The 26702-nt window shown below is 39.7% G+C and overlaps 2 protein-coding genes across 3 annotated transcripts; both read left to right on the forward strand.

Annotated features, from left to right (window-relative positions):
- The first annotated feature begins 812 nt into the window (after positions 1-812).
- Positions 813-4263, forward strand: rpz5 (rapunzel 5). 2 transcript variants are annotated; one of them, XM_036558196.1, is made up of 3 exons: positions 846-919; positions 1355-1534; positions 2521-4263. In XM_036558196.1, the coding sequence occupies exon 3, from the start codon at positions 2580-2582 to the stop codon at positions 3759-3761; it is 1182 nt and encodes a 393-aa protein (XP_036414089.1). In that variant the 5' UTR covers positions 846-919; positions 1355-1534; positions 2521-2579; the 3' UTR covers positions 3762-4263. The 2 variants fall into 2 exon arrangements, with proteins under 2 accessions (XP_036414088.1, XP_036414089.1); XM_036558195.1 differs by lacking the exon at positions 1355-1534 and having other exon boundaries at positions 813-919.
- A 207-nt stretch (positions 4264-4470) lies between these two features.
- rpz4 (rapunzel 4) lies at positions 4471-12307 on the forward strand. Its single transcript, XM_036558198.1, has 3 exons — positions 4471-5078; positions 8809-8867; positions 10635-12307. Exon 3 carries the CDS (start codon positions 10670-10672, stop codon positions 11843-11845), a length of 1176 nt encoding a protein of 391 aa, XP_036414091.1. The 5' UTR covers positions 4471-5078; positions 8809-8867; positions 10635-10669; the 3' UTR covers positions 11846-12307.
- The last annotated feature ends 14395 nt before the right edge of the window (positions 12308-26702 follow it).

Genomic DNA, 26702 nt, shown 5'->3' on the forward strand with positions numbered 1-26702 from the left:
AAATGTAATATATATTGGATTTTGGAATACTTTGACAGTATATTGTGGCACATTCTTTTTAAAATGGGACTACAGGTCTTTTATATTAGCTTAATGGAAGTTACTGAACAGCAGTGACTAAATAATAGGTGCAAAAGCTCAACAAATCCATTATCAACAAGAAAACACATTCATGGATGGACATTGCCTGATACTGGATAGACATTTTTTTAGATTTAAGTAGTAATCAGTTTCAGAAATCACCTGAAAAGTGTTCAAGGCTAGGCAACCCCCACAAAACATTAAGTAAGGATTTTCTCTTTTTTTGTGTGTGGAAAACAACCTTGTGGCTTGTGTTATATCTTACATATTAGTTTAATACTAGCTATTGAATGAGTCTTCAGCTTAATTGATAAACAGGGGGTTCAAATGGGTCAAGCACTGTTAAACCTTTTCAGCAAATCATCCGCATGAAAGCACATTCATAGTTTGACACTGTCTGCCTTTGAATGACAGCGTTTCATGATATTAAAGCAGTAATGAGTTTCAAAAATCATCTCGAGGGCTGACGGCTGCGGCAACCCCTGCAGAATAACAAGTAGGGGCTTTTTTGTGTGGCGATAAACAGCCCCCTGGCTTGTTGCTCAGGACTGCTGGTGCTCTCTTTTTTCAGTTTCTTCTTGCTGAATGAATGTGGATGCCTTTGAGAAGAAGGGAATGTTTACAGGATGTTATCCGTCTCTGCTGCCTGCCCCTCGTCCCTCTCTCCGAGTGGGCTCGTAGGAATGTTCGCAAGGGGGATGGAGCCGATCCAAAGGGGGAGTGCCACTAGGCGAGAGGCTATATATACATGCGGACCCTGGGAGGCTGGTGCTTTGACACAGCTGGCCGCTGCTGGAACACTAGAGAGAGCACCTCAGTACACTTTACCCAAGTAACGGTAAGCTCTTCTCTCTTTTTCCAGCCTTTGTCTATTTCTTTTTGATGTCTTTTTTTTTCCTTTTTTTGTTTTGTCTGCTTTTGTGATTTTATTTGCTTTGCCTTTTTTTAAACACAAAACACATGAAAGAAAGTTCACAGAACATAAAAGCAAGTCTTTTGACATACAATTCTGAAAAAAAAATCTTTGAAATACATACATTACTGTCTGTTTTGGCTTAGAAGAGGCAAAGGTTCCTCAGAAGTAATGCGAGATGGCCGGATGTCGAGCTTAAGCAAATATTGACTGGCATAAGACTTTGTCTAACATTGTAAATATGGCTGGATTAGTAACCAAGGATGTGGTTTTGAGCTGTAAAGGTTAGTTGCTGAAAAAAGATTGTGCCTACAACAATGATCAAAGGCAATGCATTTTTTTTTCTTTTTTTTGGCCAAGATCTCAAAGATTCTGGTGCAGACAGTTACGTCTGACTGAATTCAGTAAATCATAACAATTGAGGTGAGAAATATCTTGGAATTTGCGCTTTTTTTTCTTTTAAATTGGATACACACCCTGGAGTGGCAATATTGTTGCAAGGGAGGATTTGATCAGAGCCTCATTAAGGATCATTTTTAAGTAAGTATATTTTTTTAAATCCAGATTTTACTACAATGCTGTCATTAACGTTTATTGTTGAGTCATCAGTGGATTCCAAATGTGAAAATTCTTATTGTTCAGTGAAACAGAATGATCTTCAGCACATAATCTGGAAGTCATTATGTGAAACATTATTACATTAAGAATTGGTAAGTCCTTGAAAACATACATAGAGGTCAAGATTAGCTCAAATTCAAGCTGTACTTACTTTGATTTTAAGCAAATTTTGTGTGAGGACTGTTTATTTGTTGATTGGTTGAAAGATTGTGGCTTATATCACTGAACAAGTGTAATGGTTACACATTTTCTCAGATCTGGGTGTGCCTTTTTTTCTGTAGTATACGCAGGGTCTTGGGAAATGAGATATGTGTGAGCTCATCTCCCCTGTGTAATCAAAGTACCCAGAAACGTCCTGAAATGCTCAGTGGCTCGGGCGTTTAAATGTCTTTCCCAGCAGCCCATGTTGAAAACAGATGTTCTATACTCTTTTTCTTGCTCTGGAACAGTAAATCACCCCCTTTCGTCCAGCATTATTTCACAACCCTCTTCGTCATAATGAGATGCACTCATAATTTGCCTTTTGATGTTTACTTTCAACCACAGTAAACTTTCAGTATGTTTGTTCTCATTCATGCATGGTAGACACCTGATCCTGCCCAAGCCTCAATTGGAGGGTGTGGTGTATTACAACTTCGGGCATGTCTCTACATGTCCAGAATTTTATTTTCCCACATTTTATTGGCCTCTGCTTATGAGAAACCTGCATAACCACGTCCACAGTGCAGCAGTTTGCAGAAATGATTGGTTCCTGTGATCTGCATGTCTCAGGTTACCTCAAAGATCTCATGTTGGGGAAATAAATATGACCCTTAGAGATGACCCGCATTGATTCTGGCATTGATTTTTGTATTGTGGGTATCACTTGGCAAAGAGGTTTTTACATGACTTATCTCGCTCTGTTACAGAGAGAGCACTTGCCTGGCCCTTAAAGGATTAAGACAGGGCCTCTTTTCCGGCATCTAAAATGAATCGTGTGGAAGAATGGGTTCTGGAGAACAAGGGCAAGATTGAGAAAGGAGTGGAGATAATGGGTCAAGGCTGCGAGATCCTGGCAGCCACCGTGGGCCAGTTCCATCCCATCCTGGAGGCGGTTTTCGTGGCGTCGGCTGAGATCCTCAGCAACCCAGAGGGCAAGGAGGCCAAGTACCTTGCGGAGCAGTTTGAAAGGGTCAATCAGAAGCTGGAAGGGATCCAGGACGAAATCGACAAAATAGCCCTGGAGCTGCAGCGAACATCGATGAACAAGCAGAACTTCGACCGCGAGGCGCAGATGATCAGCCAGTACGAGAAGTTTCAAGAGTTCGTCCTTGCCAAGCCCAAGTTCAAGGAGAAGAAGAAGGAGAAGTTCCTCAGCCACTTCGAGAACACCGATGGCGATCTCAACATTGACGCTCTGTACAACGCTGTCACCGGAGAGAACACGTCTGGAGACGCAATGCTGGACACGGTGGTGACCACGGAGCAGCGAAGCAGAAGGGCAGTGGAGGAATTCTGTGCCCAACTGAAGAAGCTGTTTCTGGTCGGGATCATAGCGGTGATGGGCCACGCCGCCCTGAAGGATGGGGCAGTTGGGGAGGCTATGGTAAAGAAATGGCAAGACCGCATGGAGGATGTGGAGAAACGCATGAAGGCAGCAGTGGATGAATGTATAAACAACTTTCCTGCACAAGCCAAGATGGATGTAGAGCACCAACTCCTGGAGAAGCCAGGCAGTGTCGACCCAGAGTTTGCCAAATTCCTGCTGGATGCTCTTGCCAAGAAGTATGACTGGGTCTTCTGGTCCATCAGGGTGTTTAATCATGGTGGCATATTTTTCTGGAATTGGTTGGCCGGCAAGAAGTATCATGGAAGTGGCGGAGGTGGCAATTTTTTTGACCTTTTGACCAAAAATAACATAAGAATCGTGGTGTCTTTCAGTGTGGACCCCAAACCGCTCAACAAAAGCCAACTGCACGATCAGATCGAGAAACAAAGGCTTAAGGGCAACATGGTATCTGTGGCACAGTCTCTGTGCAACAGTCTGCCCAACTGCCTGGTGCATGCTGTCAGCCGCTATAAGAGAATTGAGGAAACCAACAACTTCCAGCCAGAATGCTATTATTATGGGATGCACAAAAGGGCATACCTTTGCATCCATTCAGAGTAGTCGACTACAGATATGAGAAATATCAGAATGGCAATCACTTGTTTATCTTTTGTTTTTGTATCAGATTTTATTAAAGATCTCAGCACTAAGAAAGGTGGGAAGTGCATGAAGAAATCTAGTTTCTCTATGGCTTCTTTTTCACTGTACAATGTATAAGCGCTCATGTGACTTTATGAATTTTAACATGTTTAATCAAGATTGTCTAAGAGAATTGTGTATGTCTCTGTGTCTGGGCAAATACTGTATTCTGTCAAACTCAGAAAACAAAGCATGGTAGTGTGAAACGTGCAAATATAAACAGCATTTGTTGACTGAATGAAAATCTGTGATGCTGGCAGCCTCAACATTGTGGAATATTATTTTTAGCAATGATATTTAGGGTGGGAAGAAAAAACATTCCAAACTTTGTCAATGTATTACCAGTTTTGTAAGTCCATACTGTCTCTTTTCATGTGTATGATGTCATTTAGCCTGTATAAATAATATACTGGATATGCAAAAATTGTTATCTGGACTTTTGTTTGCAAAGATAAGCAGTTTAGGCCTTACATGATCCAATCTAACAGCAGAAGGGACTCTCGGAAAATAATGCTTAAAAGTGTAACTGCGGCCTACTTTCACTAGTCAAACCTCAAAAAGTGTTAAAGGAGAATTTCACTGATTTTCCAAGATTTCTATGCTTAAATTGTTAGGAGTCAGAACTGTTCACAGCGGTTGTAATGGGAACCAGACGTCGAAAGCTATTACATGAAATGATCAGAAATACACCTCAGACATTGTTTTACAATAGTTTTGAAATAAGGTTTTGACCTACAAATAATTTTTCAAAAGCCATTCATGGCAAAGACATACATGCAGGGTGTTGTAAGGAGTTATTATTTCAGATTTACCACTATTTTATCACTATCAACACTATACTGAAAACCCAGAAATATGTACAGGTATATTTCATTCTGGATTGTAAATAAAATGGCCATATTTGCAAAGGAGACATCACGACCCCCTGGTTCCTATCACCACCACTGTAAAGAAATCAAAGGTATTAAGTTTCTCTGCAATCCACTATTTCATTTCAGACCACACTGAATAACTTTGTTTACATCTGAAAGGGTCAATTTTACAGACATTTTGAAAAACTAGTGAAATTCCCCTTTAAAGGCTGGGCATTTTAACAGGCTAAGGCAAGCTCTTCTCTCAGGATCATGGGGTGTGCCTCAAGTTAAGCTCTAACAGGGAAGGGAAACTACATGGTGGGAAGGCGTGCTAAACCGGACTGCGTAAAACTGCTGTGTTTATCTAATTCTCGAAGGTTTCAAGGTGAGTTTTTGGTTTGCAAGGACACTAATTCATCTAATAAACCTCAGTAGCCCATACGCCGTCCTTCAGTGCAGACTGTAATGATATGAGGAGCATATTCTTCTGAAGGACAGAAGTTGAGTAAGTTAGTTCAGGGCGTTGTTCCGTCTGAAACCACGTAGGTTAATTCTCACACAGTTTAAGCAGAATATAAGTGTGTGCCGTTTTCATGGTGGAATGTGTGAACAGTTAACTGTACTTAACCTTTAGTCAGTCATTAGCTTATGAACATCTCGTGAATCCTTGAAAACGACTATGTTGTGCCTGTAGCCTACCAGGAAGTAGCCTCGTCCAAATAGTCTGGAGTAGGCTTCATATTCGCTCCGTTTTTTTTTGTTTTTTTTTGTAATTTTCCGTTCCACCTTAAATAGTGCAGCAGCTACGGCCTGGCGCCTATGCAGGCCTATGTGACTGCCGCGCCATTTAAGGTGGAACAGAAAATTCGCGTCACCAAGTTCGAGCACAACTTCTCTGAGGCAGTAAAGGAATTAGCTGTAGCTCATGTTAATAGTTCGGTCAGATGGCAACTTCAGCAACTTTTAATCCAGGCCTGGGTCTATAATGTGAACATGACAGTGGTGAAAATTGGACTTAAATGTTGTAGCTAAATGTTTTCTTGGTACGAAAGACGTCGACTGGCCAGCTACACCACACTGTCTGAGGCACACCATGTTGTTTACAGCTGATAACGGCCGTTCCTCAGCTTGGAGTTCAAAACTAAGGGTCATCTTTTGCTCTGGGAACCTCATTGACATGTTATTTGAATGCTAATGAAGCTGACAGCGGCTTCCCAGCTTTTCTTTTTTAAACTGGGGCCTTTTATTTAAACCTATCCTAGAAGAAGAGCATAAGTAGAGCTGGACGATATGGAGAAAAATAACATCACAATACTTTTGTAATCATTTTTCATGATATTTATTTTTTCTGGCATCTGATAAGTTATAGAGTGCCACATTTTAAAGTGCTGTCAATAATTCAGTGATTTGTATTCAACATTTCACGTACTAAATCGACTCCAAAATAACTAATTACAGTCTTGTGCAAAAGTTTGAACACCCTTGGTTAAATTCCGCTTTGTTCATTTTTTTACGTTGTATTGTTTTTGTTTTCCTCCCAATATGTTTCAATCAGCCAATACACAGTAATTGTGCATTAAAAGGTGCAGAAGTGTGTTCTCTGTAGAGGATGATGTAAAGAAACATGCAGTTGGAAGGATTTTTAAGTACTGACAATATCCTTGATACGTCCAGAAAAGCAGATTGTGACATATTATGTTGTATTTTATTATGGTAATGATAAATACTGTCATATTGCCCAGCTCTGGGTATAATAATACTTTTAGATCCAATAGATTTTTGATTCTGATGTCCAGATTTGGTTCAATTGTGATATTTTTTGTGTTTATAGTGTCTGCATTGTGCATAACTCGAATTATATGCTTCACAGGTTCAGTTTCAATAAACACTAGGCCTCCATTTAACTGTTATTTAAAAAAATAAGATTGCCAAGTTTCATAAGCTTGTGCGCAATAATGATCTTAAAAACAGTGCAGCTGTGCTGTAGACAATACAGAAATAGACAGGATGCCTGGTTTTGCTTAGTTTTGGTCAAAAAAATGGTTTCTACAAATGATTGCAAAGGAGAGACCCTTGGAGGTGCATACAGTGGTATGGGAGGGTTTAAACACCCCCGGCACAGAACAGACTTAAATACGGCATTTTTAATTCAGCAAATAAGTAGCAACTGTGCATTGAAATGTCCATTTATTATTTATGTTCATGTGAAAAATCAACAAAACATGCCACTCGACCAGGGGCGTCCTAATTTTTGCATATGACTATATTTTTTGGATACCTGATTTTTCTCATTACAGCCTTGCTTAGAAACCTCTTTGCAGCTTCTCAGACCTCTTATAATACGCCTGAAACCTCAGCCACTACCCAGTATATTATCACTGCGTTAGTGGTGTGTTCTGGTGTAATCTCCTCAACATAGGCGCTCTCTCACAAAAGTGCTGCAGAAGCCCAAGGGAGGAGGGGGTCAGATGAGGAAAGCTGTTCTGTCTGGTGCTTTTTGGTGCAGAGAAAAACGCAGTGTAGAAAGAGCACAATATAACAGGGGGGATTCGTTATTGCAATATAAGCTTCTTTAATGTCACAGTATAAACCTCTGATATCATGAAATATTGAAAGCCTGAGAAAATCGAGTCGCTCTTTCGATCTGTATGAGCACACTAACCAATCTCAGATGTTTCTGATGAATTCAATGAATGTTCTGACAAATTACAATCATTCATGTGGTCTGACAGCAGCATTATTTGGTCAAATTGTAGGCCTGCCCTGAACCATAGGACACTTAAATATGCGTTTATATGGCAATTAATGTCACAATGTTTGTTGCAGTATCAGTAAAAGTGTCAACTGCATTTCATGAAGGCCTAATTTTGTATCTGATGGTTCTGCACAGCTTACACTTTCACCAGCAGTTCGGATTACATGTATTTAATTTAATATAGAGCAAGTTGAACATACAAAACTGTAGAGATTCAAGGTTTATATGGTCATTTCAGTGCGCGGTGCTGGGAATGAGGCTGTGCAGAAGGAGAGAGAGATAGCCTAAACTAGAAATGTGGGCAAAAACGAATTGCTGTCAGAAAAGAAGCTGACAGCCAGGTTTTCTTTGTCTAGTTTCCATGGTTACTGTCTGGGCTGCTTTGGAAAATGTACTCCTGCCCAGCAAGTTGAACTACCTTATTAATCATTTCCCCACCCACAGTGCCACTCACGCACACTGAACACGGACAAACAACACTTGTTTATTGATATTATAGTAGTATTACATGTCCATTACTGCGTTCATGTAGATCTTCAAGTGCTTGTGTTTTCTAGATGTATATAAATTGTTATTTTTGGACTCTGTAATCACAGTCTTTGTACATGTCTGGGCAAAATGTCAACAAAGATTATGCATCGGTTCCATTTCAGATGTGCTTTTAAAAGGCCCTGAAATGAAAGCAACGTGCTAAATGTGCTTGATTTGTTTGCATAATTTCCACTTCATTAAAATATCACTGCTGTCAGAACAAAACCTCATATCTCCAAAATGGTAACTTTACAGGAGAAGCAAAAAAACAGCTTTACTTTTAATGTGAGTCAATGGAACCAGACTTTTTTCCAAGTAATTTTGGGCTGTTTCTTCTGGTTCCTTCATTGTGAAATTTACACACAATGTAAAGGATGACAAGTATTTTCGAATTATGTCAAAAACTGAAAAACAACAAAAATGCGAGGTTTTGTTTTGACAGCAGCGATATGTTACAAAACACGGCCGAAAATTGAAAGGCAGTACTGTTGAATGTATCTTATTAACGTGGAAATAATGGATCAGGTGCAAAATTAAATGACTTCAGTGCATCATTTACAGTATGTCCAATGCAAGAGCTATTATATTAACACTGTCAGTTTAATTCATGATCCTAATCCCCGATTCAGGTCTTTAATAGGAGCAATTTGCTCATGCTTTAGTGTAATTGAGAACCTGTTCTCAGTGTATGAATATGTATAATGACTGAAGAGGCCCAACACTGTGAATTCCTGGTGCGTTGTTGCCTCATTGCTCATGGGGTGTGTCGTCACAGAGTGGTATGCTATGATAGCAGAGCTAACTTGCTTTTTCTCTTCTTCTCACACAGTGATCCCCACTCATACAGCGCTCAAAGGCCCAAAAACATCACAATCACGGACTGTCTATGTAAGTTACTTGTTTACTTCTTTTTTCACTTGAGAAATTATATTTATCCTGCTGTTAAAAGTGCTGTAACGTCCGTCATATATATACCAGGGGTGTCTGCGAAGGGCTGGCATAGCTGCAAGTTTTCATTCCAAACAAGCAGGAGCGCACATGATTCTACTTGATTAATCAGGTGATCTCAGTCTTCAGATAATTGGTCATGTGTGCTTCTGCTTTGTTGTAATGAAAAGCTGCTGCCAAGAGCTGGTTAGTTTGACAGTTTATATCATAGTGATAAATTGTGTGACAATACAATATAATATGCTTTTCTGAGCATATCATGAATATCGTCAGTATTGTAGAACACTGACCAACTGCCTGTTTTATTATAAAGAGAGCAGAATTAGTCCCTTTTAACTGGACTTAGTGCAACACAGTATGCAAAATATTGCATAAAAATCATAAAATCATTGTATTCACAGTTTTTGATTTCTTAGCACTGTAGCACTGCTGGATCTTTTTTCTCTGTTCTAACTGATCAGATATCTGAAAATCTAAATATCATGCAGATTTCTTGAGGTATCGCAATATAATATTTTTTGCCATATCGCCCACATCTACTGCAGCCACGCCAGCCCTTTGCATATACATTTGTACACCCGATATGTACAGTCTTATATCATGTTCACATCAAGTATTTGAACCTTACTAATCTAAACTTACTAATCTGTAACTAACATAAATTATTCAGTAATTAGTACTTTATATTCCTTACTTGTGAGTCAGTATCATGATATTGGCTTTTGCAGTAATATGCAGATGAGGCCTCTAAACAGTCAGAATTATTTTACTGTTTGCCGTGAGCATCCTGACCGGTTACAGTTTAAGATGTGTGTTTCTGTGGTTTTTGATGAATCAAGGTATTGATGCAGCCTAACAAAAGTACATTGTTTTGCACAAAATAATACAAGTCAATCTTAAACCATGCTGCATTGTTGATTTGTGCACTTTTAATATACTGCAAGGTACAAGTAGCAATATAATCACCAAACGAGTATACTTTATCCATATCATGCAGGCCTTGTAACTTACTGTGAAATTATTATGCAAGTTATGTACTTCAAGAGTAAGGAATTAATGTGTGGACCTGCTTACAGTGCTGTGCAAAACTAACCCTTCCTTTGTTTAATTTACAGTCAAAACAGCCAATATACACAAGTTGTTTTGATATTTCTGAGATACATATACAATAATTCCTTTGTGTGAAGAAGGGAAGAACTATTTATACTATTTATGCTAGTTCAAAAACTATTACAATTGGGGATTAAAAATGGACCTTTTAGACCACCAGAATGGCCACCAGTACCTAAAGCATATAGAGAAATAGCAAAATGCCACACGAGAGTCCAGACCTCAACATTGCTGAATGTGTTTGATTACTTGGATTGTAAAAAGCAGAAAATGCAACCAACTTCTAAGACTGAACATTAGAGGAAAAATATCCCTGCAGATTTCTTTAAAAAACTAAAAGCAAGTCCCCTGAAAAGATTGGAAGCTATAATAAAGGCTGTATAAATAAAGGGTGGACACAGGTTGGGTTCCTTCACCTCACAAGAATGAGCCATATTAACTTGTACCTAATATCCGTTTTGACAGGAAATTAAATAATAAATGAAGGGTGTGATGTTTGCACAGTGCCGTTTAGACCACTTTACAGGATTTATCTGGTTTGTGTTTGAAGGAAAGTGATACTTTGTTGTCTGACCTTCTCTGTTTCTTTGCACACAGAGTTACATTGTTTGACTTCACACCAATCATTAAAAATGGCGGATAAACTTCAGAAATTAGTTGCGGACAAAAAGGATGTGGTGGAGACAGTGATGGAGGTATTTGAGCAGGGTGCGGAGGTGGTGGCCAGCATCGCTGGAGATTTGTTCCCGGTTTTCTCCATAGCTGCTCCCGTTGTGAAGCTGGCACTGGATAACGTGGAGAGCAAAGAAGCGGAATACATGAAGGAACAGTTTCAACGGGTCCGTGAGCGCCTGGAGGTCGTGTCAGAGGAGATCCAGCGCATAAACGAGGAGGTCAAGAAAAGCGGGGCGGACGCTGCTTACTTCTCGGTGGAGGAGAATCTGACCAACCTGTTCCGCAAGTATATGGACATCCTGAATGCCAAACCGAAATTCCGGGAGGCTAAGAAGAAGCAGTTTATGGAGCACTTCAGCAAGACCGGGGGCGACAAAAATCTGCACACGCTGTATAACGCAGTTACAGGGGATAACTTTTCCGGAGAGTCTGTGCTGGAGATCACTCTCAACTATGAGCAAAAGAGCCGTAGGGCAGTGGAGGACTTTTGTGCCAGGCTGAAGCAGCTGTTCTGCATAGGCCTCATCGCCTTGATGGGCCACGCGGCCCTTAAAGGCAGCGAAGATGAGGAGCAGCTGCTGAAAGAGTGGGCCGAGAAGATGAAGGTGGTCCAGGAGAAAATGAACATTGTCATCGAGGACTGCATCAACAGCTTTCCGAGTCAGGCAGAGCTTGACATCAAGAGGCTTGTGAGGGACAACAGGGACAAGACCAACCAGCAGCTTGCAGACATGATTCTGGAAGCCCTGAAGAAGAAGTACGACTGGGTTGGCTGGTCGGTCCGTGTCTTTAACTCACCCACAGGCCTTTTCACCAACAAGAAGGACTACCATTGCCCCACAGGAAAAAGCAGGTTTCAAGTGCCTACGCCAGATGAGAAACTGAATGTATTTGTTTCTTTTAGTGCTTCTCCAGAACCTCTAGACAAAACCCAGATCCAAAAGTTGGTTGAGGCCCAGAAGAAGCCTTCAGTTACAGAAGTTGCAGAGATCCTGTTTGAGAAGGTCCCTGTATGTGTGGTCCATACCGTCAAAACTTCCTGCAAAGAAATGGCCTATGCCTGGAGCTTTAAAGATGAGCTTCACTTCTTTGAGCAGTACAAGAACTTCTACCTGTTTGTTCATTCTGCTTAGACACAAATAGTATAGAGACTATAATGTTTTTTGGGCCAAAAATAATGACAAATATATTTTTTGCCTTTATGCTGAGTTTAGTCCTCTTTAAGGACTCCTTCTAAGCATACTTCACAGTAGGGGTGGGCGATGTGACATGAAGATAATCAACACATTTTCACGACATGATACATATTGTGATATTTAGTTGCCACGGTGCCACATTTGAAAATGCAGTTTTAAAGTACGAGTATAATTATATAATTGTGATTCAGACTTGCAGTCTTGCAAACAAAGGGGGAAACCTTGCACAGCAATGCCATTAGGGAGCCTCTTCTAAACTTTAATTAACCCTTGTGAGGTGTTGATGTGTTTGGTTCTCAGTGGTCCGGTGGACCCACCGCATTATTATTATTATTTTTTTTTAATCAATACAGCCATAACACTGTATGTAAAAATACCAGATGTTTTAATTATCACAATTGTCCAGTGTAGGGTTCTCCTTTAGCAGCTGTAGCCAGTCAGCAGCCTGTCCATGTTGTCCACCCTCACACACACATATATACAAACACTTACACGCAGACACACACACTAACAGCAGGCCATGTAGGAGGAGAACAGAGTGAAGGAACACAGCAGCTAAACGTGGGTTCACCCCAACACCACATGTGTTCAGTGTGAAGTCACTGAAAAATTTTATTTTCTATGTTCTTCACAGAAAATGAGCAAAAGCCAAGGAATCTGGCATTGAAATAATAAAAAATCGTATTATTTTTTCTTATGGTAAACAACGAAAATGGGTCCACAGACCTCAACACCACACAAGGGTTAAATGTGCTGTTTGTAAGGGCTTCCAATTGGCACATCTGTCTTAAGTGTTGGCTTTTCATTAGGAGACGAAGTTTGATGCCACAGCCATCCGTGGGAACATAACTGGCCTCGCTCTCTGTGAGTGGATAGGAGCAGTGGGTCAAACATCACTCTGCGCAATGCTAGCCAGTGCTGGCATCTGTTAGCTGACATACTAGAAACTCTCCAAGTGCATTGCGTCTAATATTGTTGTATTGTTTTTGCCAACATCATACACCTTTATGTATTAACATCACACACACAGGCCCAAAAAGAAGGTCTGGCTCGATTTTTAGTCTCAAGTGCAAAATGACCCCACAATTTTGAAACCAATCAGGTGGTAGATTTCTAACCCATGACATGCCCAGAAAAGCTTATCAAGACATCATTTATTATGATAATGATAACATATTGTCATATTGCCCGCCCCTAATCCTCTGCAAAAAAGTGCATATATAAAAATGTAGTAAAGTATAAGCATTATTCTTACTTTGAGCACAAAAGAACAATTACTATTTTAGATGCAACACTAACATTCTCTTGTAATGCTGAAGGCACAGTTGTGAAGTGTGAGAACGTCTGATCTTCTCATTGCTAAATTTACACTGTGTTTGTACTCTGATATTTTAAATATAGCAGAAGTGCCTTGTATCTTTTGTCTCAGTTTATCTATGAATGTTCTGGGGGAAAATCACTAATCCTAAAATACATGAGGATGTTTTTGAAAGAACAGAATAAACCAATGAATTGAAATGAGGAGATTATTTCGTCTTGATGCAGTAATGCAAATGAAGTGCCACCCTTTCAAAACCGAAAAAATCACAGCACTGATCTCTGTTTCTACACCTGTTTGTCCCTCTGTGCTTTTAAAGGTGGAGGATGACACGATTCCATTTAAACTGGAGTTGCTACATTTCAGCAGGACCAATCTGGGCATGTTATAACGCATTTAGTATCGTGAAGGGAGAAGAACTTGTTGCCCTATGAATGTTTTCCACAGCCCGCTGGAATGCCAGACGGTTTATCAGGCGGGTTTGTTGTTTTTCTGTCCTTGAGCCGTGTAACTGACTGAAATATGCTCCCACACTGTTACTCATGGAACTGTGCACCCATAATTGCACTGATTGACACGCTACTTTTGGTTGTTGTCGTGGGCTGTTGTGTTTACTTGATTCAAATGTGTACATCATGTCCTCATGCATACAATATGTTACCTCGACACAGTTATTGCCAAAAGTATGTAACATAAAAGACACATTTGTGGTGGTGTATTATGTCATACATGCTGAAATGTACATATTTGGATTAAGTCAATTCAGTGCATGACCTTTTTTGGGATATTCATTGGCTTCATTTGCCAGTGTCATGCAAAAAGTTTCCTAATACAGCCCCTTCAGCATGGATAATAACCCTATCAGTGGTTTGTAGCATCTGTTTGCCAAGTGCCAGGTGTTTTACTGTGTTAAACAATTGCCCTTTGGTCATTTGTTCTCTGTTTTTTGACCACCATTGATAGGGTCTATAGGGCTATATGCGCTTATATGCTTTGACTGCTGTTTTTATTAGAGGAATATGGAGAATCCGGCCATCTTTTATGCTTCTGAACAAAGTGATTGAGATTTTGTTTGGATGTTACTTAAGATTGGCTAGATTTAAGCCAAATCCAGGAGCTATAAGCGATGGTAAGAATCATCCCAAGCTAGCCTACTAAGATCCTTTGGCAAAAAAAGCAGTCTAAGGCCTTGCACAGACATCCAGACTTTGGTTTAGATCTGTCTGAATGGAAGCACAAGCCAAAAAAGACATGAAGCTCATTTTTGCATTTCTTTTTCCCTTTCAGCTCTCCAGTAGAATGTTCTTTATAAACTGGATATTAAACCCGACATTAAGTTTATGCATGATGACGTCATTCCAGCCAGTGGCTTAGCTAGGATCTTAGGGGCCCCAGTGAAAAACAAATAATGAGATCCAGTGCAAAAAATACTTAAAGTCAATAAACAATGACTGCAGTTTGCTTGTTTACTCGCTGTTGTTATACCTCAGACACAATGCTTTTTAAGGCCTGTCACTCCACCCACCAGCATGCAGTGTTAACCTAAATGTTTACATTACATCACCTATTTTAAATCACAACAATCATATGTTATATTTAGCTCTCTGACAAGCCACTGGCCAAATAAGACGGTTATGTAGATTGCTTGCTGTGCGACCTACATATTTTGATAACATACATGTTTTTTATATATTATTTGAATGGAATGATTTTGATTTTAGAGTTATAAATAATGAATGTATAATGTTATAGGTTGCAGAGGACCCGCTTGAAAGTGGTTACCATGGATGAGACTTTGAATTGACATTATGAATAAGAGGGAGATACATATGTGTGACTTCTGTCTGTGTAGTGTTGATGGAAGCTGACTATTGAGGTATGAGTATTGAGTCATGTATCAGTATCTATGTGAGGGGCCCAATAAAGATTTTAGGGCCCATGACCCCCACTACATGAATAATCCGATCATAATCGTATTTCTGCAGTTATCTGATTATTCAAATTATCATGTAAACGGCATACTTTGATTTCTTAGATTGGAGTAAGTGTACTCTTACTCTGATTTCTTTCAGATTTCTCAGTCTGCACATGTGCGAAAACAGACGAAGGTACCGGAAATAAGTAAGCAGCGTTGCCACGAGATGCAGCAAAAAACTTTTGGAGTGATGCTGCAACCAAACACATGCTTGTCGGAATGAAGGTGACGTAGCAAGAAGTCATATAGGTTGAGTTTTGCATTACATTTACATCACATCATCTTCTGTGAGTTTATTGGCTGGTTGCAAAGCAGAAATCTGATTACTGACTCACATAGACCCAGAGATTACTGAGGCGCATGTAAATGCATTGATCAGATTACTGACAAAATCTGATTTTCTGAAGTTAGCAGGTTATGAAGTGCATGTAAGAGTTTTTTTTATGTTTTTTGTGCTGCATGTCAGATTGTCGGTCACCCTTTCGCTTACAGGGAGCAGCTAACTTCAACTTTATTAGGTTTTGAATTTTCAGAGGTGGGTTTTCGGACAAGAAATCAGTTTAGGCTGATTCTGTTACCAAACTAATTCTGACAAATCTGCTCAGCAGATGCTCTACAGTCTGTCTGTTTTGCGCATGCATTGGCAATCAAAACTCTCCTTTTATATTGTAATAGATTGCTGTTTTTTCACCTTAACATTTTTTTCTATTGACACATCATTTTTCCCCACATTAAGTTAAAATTGTAGTTGCAAAGGACTCCATACAGTGAACATACAGTGTTCCTCCTTAAGCATGCAGTGCCTGTAAAGTCTCTATGTTTTTCTTTTGTTTTTCTTACTTATACTCTGTTTTCTTACATATACTCTGTTGTATTCAGTGGGGCTGTCACTACCAATTATATTCGTAATTACTCTATGAACTAATTAGTTTAAATTGTTTCCTCCAATGTGTTAAGTTCAGCAAATAAACAGTAACTGTGCATTAAGATGTGCAGACGTGTGTTCTCTGTAGAGGCAATAAGGAATCTTATGTCGTTTGAACAGTGGTGACTGTAAGTTGGTGTCCATCAGGCTCTGTTTCTTACTGTAAGAGAGAGCAGTAATTTAAAATATGCATCATGCAAACTGCCAAATAGTCATTGCAGATTTACCAAGAAGGTACATTTTAGTCAATAATTTTTTTAAAATTGAGCAATAAAGTTCAATAATCTTGACAGCCCTATATTGCAGCTGGCTCCTGGTTTTCCAGTCAGTGGTAACACAGCATAAAGCCCGGGTGTCAAACTCAACCACTAAAATGGCCATAATGAGAAATCTCAACAAATCTGTGGGCCAGAAATCACCTGTGTTTTTCTTTGATTTTTAAAGAACATTTTGCTAAAACCCAAACTGGGCGTTATTTATTCAAAATCTGACAAAACATCAACAGCAAAATACAGGCACTTGTAGTAGACCTTGAAATATTACACAGATACTTGGGCCCAATCCCATTTCTTCTTTTTACCCCTACCCCTTTTTTTTCGAGTGTCACCCTCAGTAACTCAGTTCCAAGGGGTAGTGGTTGGAATCTTGCCCTTGCTTCATTAACAGGCTACTTGCGCTGCTCTGTAGGTGACCCGGCCCGTCTTCAGTGATAGCAGAGGAGTGTAAAGTTCAGCAACCTCACTGCCGGGCTTTAGTTACATTTAGGGCATCATATACTTTCAAAGAGGGACAATTATTTATTATCACCCACTGAAACGGCATTAAACTAAGATACTACAGTGGTTATCATCATTTGTTAATGGAGAAAATCCTCACATTTGTGGGTTTCTTTGGTCGCTTATGCAGCCATCTTGCCAGTTTTTCTTTTTTTTCTCATATCACTCCGTTTGGAGTGTGAAAAACCTCCGTTTGGAGGGCCATGTAGCCCTAACCCTGCCCCTCTATTTCAACAAAAATTGGGACACCCTAACCCTAGACGTGAACACGCAAAACAGAGGGTTAAGGGCTAAGTGGTAGGGCCGAGGGGTGAAATGGGGGCCTTGGAGTATTAACAAAAATAGGCTACATAAGCTACAGATTACTGTTAAATCTCTCAAGTAAGGTCTTTTATACCGATTTGCTTGAACTAGACACCTGGCATATTTTCTTTGCTGCCAGTTCTTTAATTCTTGGGATCAATTTCTGTGCTGCTGAGCCAGATCATGCCCACAGGCCTTGTGTTTGACATTTGGGGCCTAAAGTGTAAAATGGTGTAGCAAGCATCACTGTGAACATGTTCTGTTTTGCAGGTAAGATTATTTTATTATTGCTTTTGGTACTCCAGGCCAGATCGCATTCAGTGCAGCAGTAGTAGAAGACTTTGCTTCACTGGCTGGAGAAATAAATGAATAGATGTGGTTCTGCTCTGAGAGAAACACCCTTCTTACTCTGTCATTATGCACAGGAACTGTGGCCTGTAGTGCTGCTATATTAAGTTCCACTTTCCCCTACCACGTGAACACACAAAACAAGTTTATAAATACATTGCCACAGAAAATCGTGACTAAACTGACCACTAGGTTAGAAAGAAGAAATAAAAGTCAATACCACTGACTGCTACTGATACTATCATACTACTTTCTGTACTATCTAGTGCACCAGGATGTCTGCATGTGATGAATACAAAAAAATATAACAAATGTGTAATCGTAGGGAAGCAACGGATAAGAACAAATGTACTGCATGGCAAAAGCATTGTGTATGCTGCCTCACTCTGACTACACAAATCAGTGGGACATGCAAAGCAATTTGAATAGTAAGCTGCAAACAACATTGGGACCACAGGTTGCATCAACCTGACTTCAATCAACATCATAACAAGAAAAAGCTCATGACCTTTGACACTCATACATCTCATTTCCAATATTAGTTCTTTAAAGCCCCAAAGCCTCTAAGTATGTTAATCTTGCTTTTGTATATATACACTGACTGCCCACTCCATTAAGTACACCTCACTGTTCATATAGGTTCACTTTGTAGTCCTACAATTACAGACTGTAGTCCATCTGTTTCTCTGAATACTTTGTTAGCCCACTTTTACCCTGTTCTTCAATGGTCAGGACCACCACAGAGCAGGCATTATTTGGGTGGTGGATCATTCTCAGCACTGCAGTAACACTGACGTGGTGGTGGTGTGTTAGTGTGTGTTACGCTGGTCTGAGTGGATCAGACACAGCAGTGCTGCTGTAGTTTTGAACACTATGTCCACTCACTGTCCACTCTATTAGACACTCCTACCTTGCTGGTCCACCTTGTGGATGTAAAGTCAGAGGCAGTAGCTCATTTGTTACTACACAGTTTGTGTTAGTTTCCGTCTAGTTCTTCATCCGTGGTCACTGGACGCTGTTGACTCGATATTGTTGGTTGGTGGACTATTCTCAGCTCAGAAGTGACACTGAGGTCCAGCAGCACTGCTGTGTCTGATCCACTCATACCAGTGCATCATTTTTGTGAGGAAGAAATCCAGCTTTGACCCAAACTCACTAGTACGGGCATGACGTACGACTTCAGAGGTCTATTTCACCAAAAATCTCCACTTTCGATTTCAACTGGACAGTCCTAATCTTGGGCAATGCTTACATAAGCATTACCCTCACTAACCACAAGGCTCCCGCCCACACAACCTTAACAAATGTATGCATTCTCCACCATCTCTCTGTTTTATGGTGGAAACATAGCCAGGGAAAGCTAATGACCAAGTGAAAGCTAACTTAGCAAGCATGACAAAGCTAACAAGCTAGCTCATCTGCCTGTCTGTCGTTCATCCCAGTGAGGTAATGCAACCCATCATTGTGCATGGTGCACAGATTTGTGCACACTAAGAACCACAATCGAAAGACTAAAGTTCAGTTCATAATAATAATAAATTAGTTAGTTAATTAATTTAATTACTGCATTCAGCTACATTAAGGTGCACTTATTGCTGACACAGACATTCAATTGTGCACAAATGCTTTGCTAATAGAATGGGACACTCTGGTGCAGTCGTCACCATGCTCAGTACCAGGTGTCCTCTAGAGGGGTATAAAGTCCCCCCACATTGGGCTGTGGAGGAGTAGAACTGCGTTCTTTGGAGTGATGGAGCTCCAACCAATACCTCTGGGATGAGTTAGAGGGATTGAGAACTGATCATCCAACATCAGTACCTGACCTCACTAATGCTCTTGTGGCTGAATGTAATCACATTCACACTCAATGTTCCAACATCCAAAGTAAAGCCTTCCCAGAAGAGTAGAGGCTGTTACTGCAGCAAAGGGGGACAAATCCCTCTTAACATACTTGATTTCAGAAGAAACATTTGATAGGAAGGTGTCTACAAACTTTTGGCCATTTAGTGTATTTGTAGTAAAGCACAAATTGTTACATGAATTGAAGCTGACATGGAAACTAGGAGTGTGTGGCTAAGCTGCGCTTTTATGAGGTTCAAAGAGAAGAATAAACCCCTTAATCATTTTATTACACACTTCTATAACTTAAGAATGGCTCAACCAGTTTGCACTAAAGTTCCTGCAGTTACTGAATAATAAGCCTTAGTATGTAAAAAGCCTGGCATGTTCAAGGGTTGAAGGCAGTCTTCAAGCAAATATTAGCTACATTCCAAAGCCTAGGCTGCAGCCGGGGTAGGCTGCATTTCTCTGCCGCTACGTCTGAGAAGGACCCTTCGTATACAGCCTTGAAATGCAGCCTACGTGATTTCAAGGACGTATCAGAAGTGTCCTTCCAGGCCTTCCATTACCCACCGTTCTCTGTACACAAACGATGCGACCGCACCACGAAAATGGCGGGACAAAATGCCGCTGGAGCAGAGCTTGTTTTAAAATGTGAGTTGTTCACGTCCTTAAATTCATCTTTGTTACTTTATAAAGTGTAAAATCACTGATTAATTCAAGCATTCATCCATATATTGTATATCATCCATATATCATATTTTATTTAGAAGTATTTTTGTATTTGTAGTTTATCGTACTACATAAAAACATCAACTCCATTTCCGTGAAGAAATGAAAAAGCAACAAACACAATGAATTAGGCTCCATTTTCTCTCACCAGTTCCCTCACAAGTTTCGCGCCGCTCTGGTCACGTCACCACGCAGCCTCATTAGGACTGTTTGACCATTTGTGTGACCAATACACCACTAAGGACGAGTCTTCACAGGACAGTCCTACCTAGGACCCACACTACCTCGGCTGCAGCCTAGGCTTTGAAACGCAGCTACTGTTTGGTTTGCATTGAGAGGATTTGTGGTAGTTCTTTGCTAGTTTACACCTGCCTTCAACAGATCATCACAGTATGAAGTGAGACTGTGTGATTGTAGAGAACTCTACACAATTTGGCTGGAGATCTGGGAAGCTTCTGCTTGAACTAGAAGGCTGATCCCCCCCTTTTGGTGAACAAAGACAGGACTGAGAAAGAACTGATAAACAGGGAGGACATGGGGAGGTAGGGGGGGAGTGTGAAAACTTTATCACAGGAAACAGGAGGTAGAGATGGAATTTTGTGTTTGAATTAGGAGAAGGAGAAGAACTCCATTGTGAATTTAAAGTTAGAATAATTTACACCAGTGGTCTCCAACCCCGGCTCTGCCGCAACGGACCGGTATGGCTGCAGGTTTTCATTCCAGCCAAGCAAGACATCAAATGTTTGAAGCCTGAGAGGAACTGACTAAACTAGTTGAATGTCAGGTGTGTTTCAGCTTGTTTGGAGTGAAAACCTGCAGCCACACCAGCCCGTTGCGGACAAGATTGGATACCCCCGGCCTTGTTCCATCTGGCAATTTAGCACACTTGCTCCAGCTAATCAACATCTTCCAAAGTCCCTGATTGGCTGGATCAGAGGTATTAGAGTTAAGTAATTGGCCAGGCATCTTATTGGATACAGTTTGGAACTAAACTCTGCAGGAACGTGGCTCTCCGGGACCAGAGTAGGAGACCGCTGGCTTAGACCATTTTAAATTCTACAATAATTAAGAAGCAGATTTTGATCACAAAACGTTACACAGCAGCCTAACCTCACTTATTTTTGCTCATAGACTTCCTCTCCATCCTGCTGAACTTGCTTGAAGCTAAGCTAATATTAGCTTACGTGCTAGTATGACGTGCAGCATTAATCAAAGCATTAATCTCCAAAATAGTAACTTTACAGGAGACGGTAAAAACTTTTTTAACTCTCAGTGTAAGTTACTGTAAAGATGTTTCATTCCAAGTAATTTTAGGGCATATCTATTGGTCCATTCATCATGAGAAAAATAAATGAGATTAAAAAATGGAGATACATGTTTTTCTTTGGATAGTGATGATAAGTCTAGTTAGCTAGCGTTCACTTTAGTTTAATGAAATTGTGATTTACTGAAATCACTTGCAATAGACTGTAATAAATGTCCCCACTTGGCTATCTAAGGTCAGCTAAAGTATATTTTGGTGCTGCTCTTTTTTGCCATGTGGGTTAAGAAAAAGAATTGCCTACACCTGTTTACTAAATTTAGAATCAGAAAAAGGCTTATTTTTTCAAAATACAGAATTACTACTTCAAAATTAAGACTTTCTATGTCAAAATAAAATTGAAATAATTACTTATTTTCTCAATGTACTGACACACCCTGTCAAAATAACGACTTAGCATCTCACTATAATGACTTATTACCCTGAAAGAATTACTTTTTTTCATTATTTTGAGATACTCAGTTAATATTTTGACAAACTGCCATCAAAACATGGCACTGCCTGACGTCACATGGATTCTGCAAACTGGGGACAGCCAGTAGAAACTTTCCTTCAACACTTTTGAGAATTGGAATTCCCTTCAAGATGGTGCCAGGGATTTTCCCAAGGCCAAGCGTGGAGGGGAAGTCGTGGAGTGCCTTTTATTTCCAGAGTCAGCACACATGGGCAAGTTCTTGGTCGAGCGGGGTATCTAATTCATTTGTACGTTACAGGAAATGGTACAGTGAATATACTAAGGGTGAATTTTATGTTCTGGCAAATAAAAATCCATGTGACTTTCACTGCTGCTCATCCACTTTATTCGTCCCTTTCCCCAAATGATCTGCAGCCGTGATGATCTTTATTTTTCAAACTGAACAGATGACAATAATTCAGTTCTGGGATTTGCTGTATTGTTCCTGCCATTATTTTGAATTGCACAGCTATACAGTGATTGTCAAAGAGGCTCAGACATATACTGAGTGAACTGTTACAGATAATAAAGATATGCAGACAAAATGTCTTTTCGTTTTTGCCAGGGCTGAAAAGACAGCATCGTTATATAAAGGGCATCTAATCTACTTTTTCCTATAACGAATGGAAAATTTGAACCTTGAACAGCAACACTGACTTGACCCGTTTTTAAGTGTGACTTCACTATTCCCAATGAGAGTGCCAGACCCTTTTCAGGTTAAGAGCTGAAACCAAGACTTAACCCCTTAAAAGCCCAGAGTTATCGCGTCCTAAGGCTTTTGTTCTGTAACTACAAGGAAATGTAATCAAGTTATTCTTACATTACAAGGTGATTCAAAAAGATTCATCTGATTTCAAAATGATTTATTTCACTTGTAAATCATTACAGAACAATGCAGTGAATTGTAAATGGTTTAGTTGAGCATAAAGTTTATTGTGTAATTTTATAAGTGCTCAATATGAACCTCCTCCAGCTGTACAGACAACATCAACGCCATAGTCAAACTCATCCCATACTCGATTGAGCATGTCGGGTGTCACTGTACTCACGGCTCTTTCAGTGCGATTTTGGAGATCATCCAGGGTTGTAGAACCAACGACGAACGCTCTGAGCTGTTGGAGGTTCACTGCCCACGAAAATCACACTGCACAGTTATGATGGATTCACTCTTATTGAAGTGGAGAACGCAAAACGCTTTCTTCTCAGGGGTCTCCATCTCCTCTCAGACTGAAGGGAGCCATCTTCCGGTGACAGTCAGAAACTCTATGAGCCCCTCTTTCAATTGGTATGTGATTGGTTCCTAGGTGTCTCATGGTTGTAAAAATAGGGCGCTTTGAAATCGGATGAATCTTTCTAAATCACCCTGTATAAGTATATAATAGAAATGTATTTGCAGTATAGCTAGTTTAGACCTTAACTTCATATGGAAAGAAATTGTCAGATCAAGGCTGGACCCCCTTGACGAACAGAGATAGGACTGAGTGATAGGCTGGAGTAACAGGGAGGAGTTGGGGAGTGAAAACTTTTTCACAGTGGAATTTTTTACAGTTCTTTGCAAAAGTCAGAGACCACCCATCATTTATGTCTTTTCCGGTCAAAACGTCATTAAGTATAGTTATTCATTTTTTAGTGTCAGGAAAAAGCAGAAAACATACGTAACAGAAGATTCTTATGTTTAACAGAAGCCTCAACAATTAAATTTGATATATTTCATTATTTAGTGTGACCACCCTTTATTCTTTTCAGGTGATTTGGTTTCAGCTTTTCAAAGAAATCTGCAGCAATATTGTTCCAAAGTCCTTTATTTTGAGAACACCAGCAGCTTCTTAGTTTAATTTGCACATTTTCTTCTTTTTTTGTCTATTTCCTTTACTAAGTCATTCTTACCACATCTACATCTCCTTTATAAAGTGTTTGAGGTTGTATGACGTGGAATGACATGTTTTGAGTTTTTAAATGTCGATTTGTTAGATTTTTTTAATGTCGGTATATAATTGACCCTGATTTTTCCTTAGCATGCTAATGCTAATCTGCTTAACCATAAGAAAAAACAGGTCAAAAGTCTGTGACATCAACAGGGACCACCTAACTCCACCCCAAAACCATCCCATTTTATTTTTTACACATAAACAATGCACAAAGCATAAATAAAACCAGATTTTGGCCTTCTCACTTGAAAAGATTTGACCTATTGCACTGAAAGCACGAGTAGCATTGGAGCAGCATCTGTGCTCTGTGGAACCTTGGCAGTGGTACGATGATGCTACCCTGGTGAAATAGCTTAAGAGATTCTTTTAATCAGACCAGAATTACTCTTCCATAAATATGATTTGGTCACACAGCCCTGCATTGAGTCCGGCCCCATCAGGTGACCACAGGAACGCAGAAAAACATCACGTGGCATCAGGACGCTTTCGCCCGGGATGCAGGAATACATTGTGCTACCATTCCTCACCGTAATGTTACCCCGTCTCTTGCTTAATGCCACCTTTATGGAAATAATTTCATTTTGGTCCCCAAAAAAGGACATAGACATTCCTTATCAGATGATTGGCTCCCGTGAAGCATGAGCAGTACCATTAGGCCTTTGTAAAATGGCCTGATGCAGCCACAGAGGAAGGACAGTCTGCTGAGGTGCATCCTGGTCCAAGAAGCTGAAAAAAACAAGGATTAGTGTCTGCACGGAAAAAGTGTCAAGTTTCCCCTTTGAGGAACCAAATGGATGCCATTCATGAGCACCACCACCAAGATACAGGCCTTGGAGAAATGATATAAATTATCACCTGAAGGCCTTAAACTATGATTTTTTTTAGCCATCTCTGTTCCCAATTCTTGAAGTTCTCTACAATAGCACTGTTTTTTGCAGACAGGTCCTGCTGGCCATGTAGCATTTCAGTGTTTCAGCACATTTGGAGGAGAGCTAAATGGTTTGGCCATTTACAAAATTTTCCACTTCCCCTAGATGTAGTCAGACACTGTATGATATGCTGTTATCCATAAAAAGTGTAGAAAACTACACTGCACTGCTAAAAAAAAGTAGGAACAGTCATCTGAAAACATGAATTTTGCTCATTACCTTGTCCATTTTTATAGATAACAGTATGCCACTGCAGCAATGAAGGAGATGAGGAAACAGGATGCAAGTGTGAGTCTGAGATTTTATTGCTTTCCATGATGAAAACAAAGGGAATCCACAGGAGTAATGAAACAAAAGAACTAGACTAAGAAAGAACACTAGAAAGAGTGTAAGATATTAAACTGAAAGAGAACTGGGGAGAGCGATGAAAACCAGGAAAATCGAGACAACAACCAGGGGTATAAATAGATATGGGATATAAAGGAAAACAAGTATTGGGAATACATATTCAGAATCCAAAAAAAGTTTTTGTATTCATGCCAAGTTACATTTTGTAAAGGCAGTTTTCAGAATACAGTTAAGTTTTTAGGAGAATACTTGTAGAAAACGTACTCACTAAAAACAAACAAGTCTTTTTGTTAAAAGAATTGTTAAATACATAATGCTTATTTATAACTATTTCAAAATGCAAACAGTGTTAAGCAAAAACTCGTTAGAGCTCAACAACACAGAAGTTCTTGCTAAAGCCTGAGTAGACGGATAAATTCTCAATGCTCAGAACTTCAGAACGTCAAATGATTTTTTTTATAAAACATATTAACAGAAGAACTGAATAAAGAAAACTGCAATCAGGAGATTTTTTCCATGTGCCTTATCAAGATATATTCTACATTTATTCTGAATATGTTACATTTTTATGTATCGTAATGGAGTAGAAAAAGTATTGCCTGCACACTGTTTAAAAGTCAGACAAGTCTAGCAAAAATACACATTTTTATTCCATTAAATAGAGTACAAAAAAAAACGGACACAATGCGAGCAAACATTTCAGCTTCTTGTTGTCATCAGTGCTAATAAAGCAACTCTCTCAATCTACTTCTAGATCTACATCTGTGTAGGTTCTGCTAGGGCCTTCTTAAAGTGGCAGTACACCAACAAGAGGATATATTCAGTTGCAAAAACAAAAATCAAATACATAAAAAAGATCAGTACGGAGGTCCAGAGAGGCCATGAAGTGTTGCTTTAATTTTCTGGATTGTTATCTTGAGATAACAAAATAAGTAACTGGTTATTTTAAGATAATTTTGTTATCTTGAGATCACAAGATAGTCAGCTCATTATCTTAAGACAACAACTTTTGTTATCTTGAGATAACAAGATAAATATACTCGTTATATCAAAATAACAATCCAGAAAATTACTGTTACAGGGTGGATTAACAGACAAGCCACAGGTGAGTGGCATGACAGCAGGCCAGAGGAGCAGGAAAACTAAAACTGCATGGTCAACATGGTTAAGATGCAGTGCAAGATCATTTAGGCATGCATTTTGCACAGTGATCAGTAGCGACTTATGAGTTTCCATTATTTATTACCTACATTAAACCAATGCCAAACATGTCTTGGCTGATGGACGACATTTGGGATACGGGGGAAATTGTGTACATTGGAACTGTTGATGAACTCTTCCTCTAACAATTTCAAACATTTTGTCGTTTATTTTTGCATTTATGTGGTTGGTGAGTCTTTAAATGATGCATTAGCAGGAAAAATAGCTAAGCTGGTTCAAGAACTGCCCCCTTATGATTTAAACGAAAGCTTATTTATAACTAAAAGTGCCTTGTTTTGCCTGTGCTATTACACTTACTGAAGAAATATCAGTGATTGTATTGTGTAAGTGGAGCGTGGAGAACCAGAGGAGCTCCAAAGAAGCTCTGTAGGGAATTA

Source organism: Colossoma macropomum, unplaced genomic scaffold, assembly GCF_904425465.1.
Source record: "Colossoma macropomum unplaced genomic scaffold, Colossoma_macropomum, whole genome shotgun sequence".
Classification (NCBI taxonomy): domain Eukaryota; kingdom Metazoa; phylum Chordata; class Actinopteri; order Characiformes; family Serrasalmidae; genus Colossoma; species Colossoma macropomum.

Excerpts from the sequence above, each read along its gene's own strand:
- rpz5 (XM_036558195.1), top strand. The coding sequence starts at position 2,580 with ATGAATCGTGTGGAAGAATGGGTTCTGGAGAACAAGGGCAAGATTGAG.
- rpz4 (XM_036558198.1), top strand. The coding sequence starts at position 10,670 with ATGGCGGATAAACTTCAGAAATTAGTTGCGGACAAAAAGGATGTGGTG.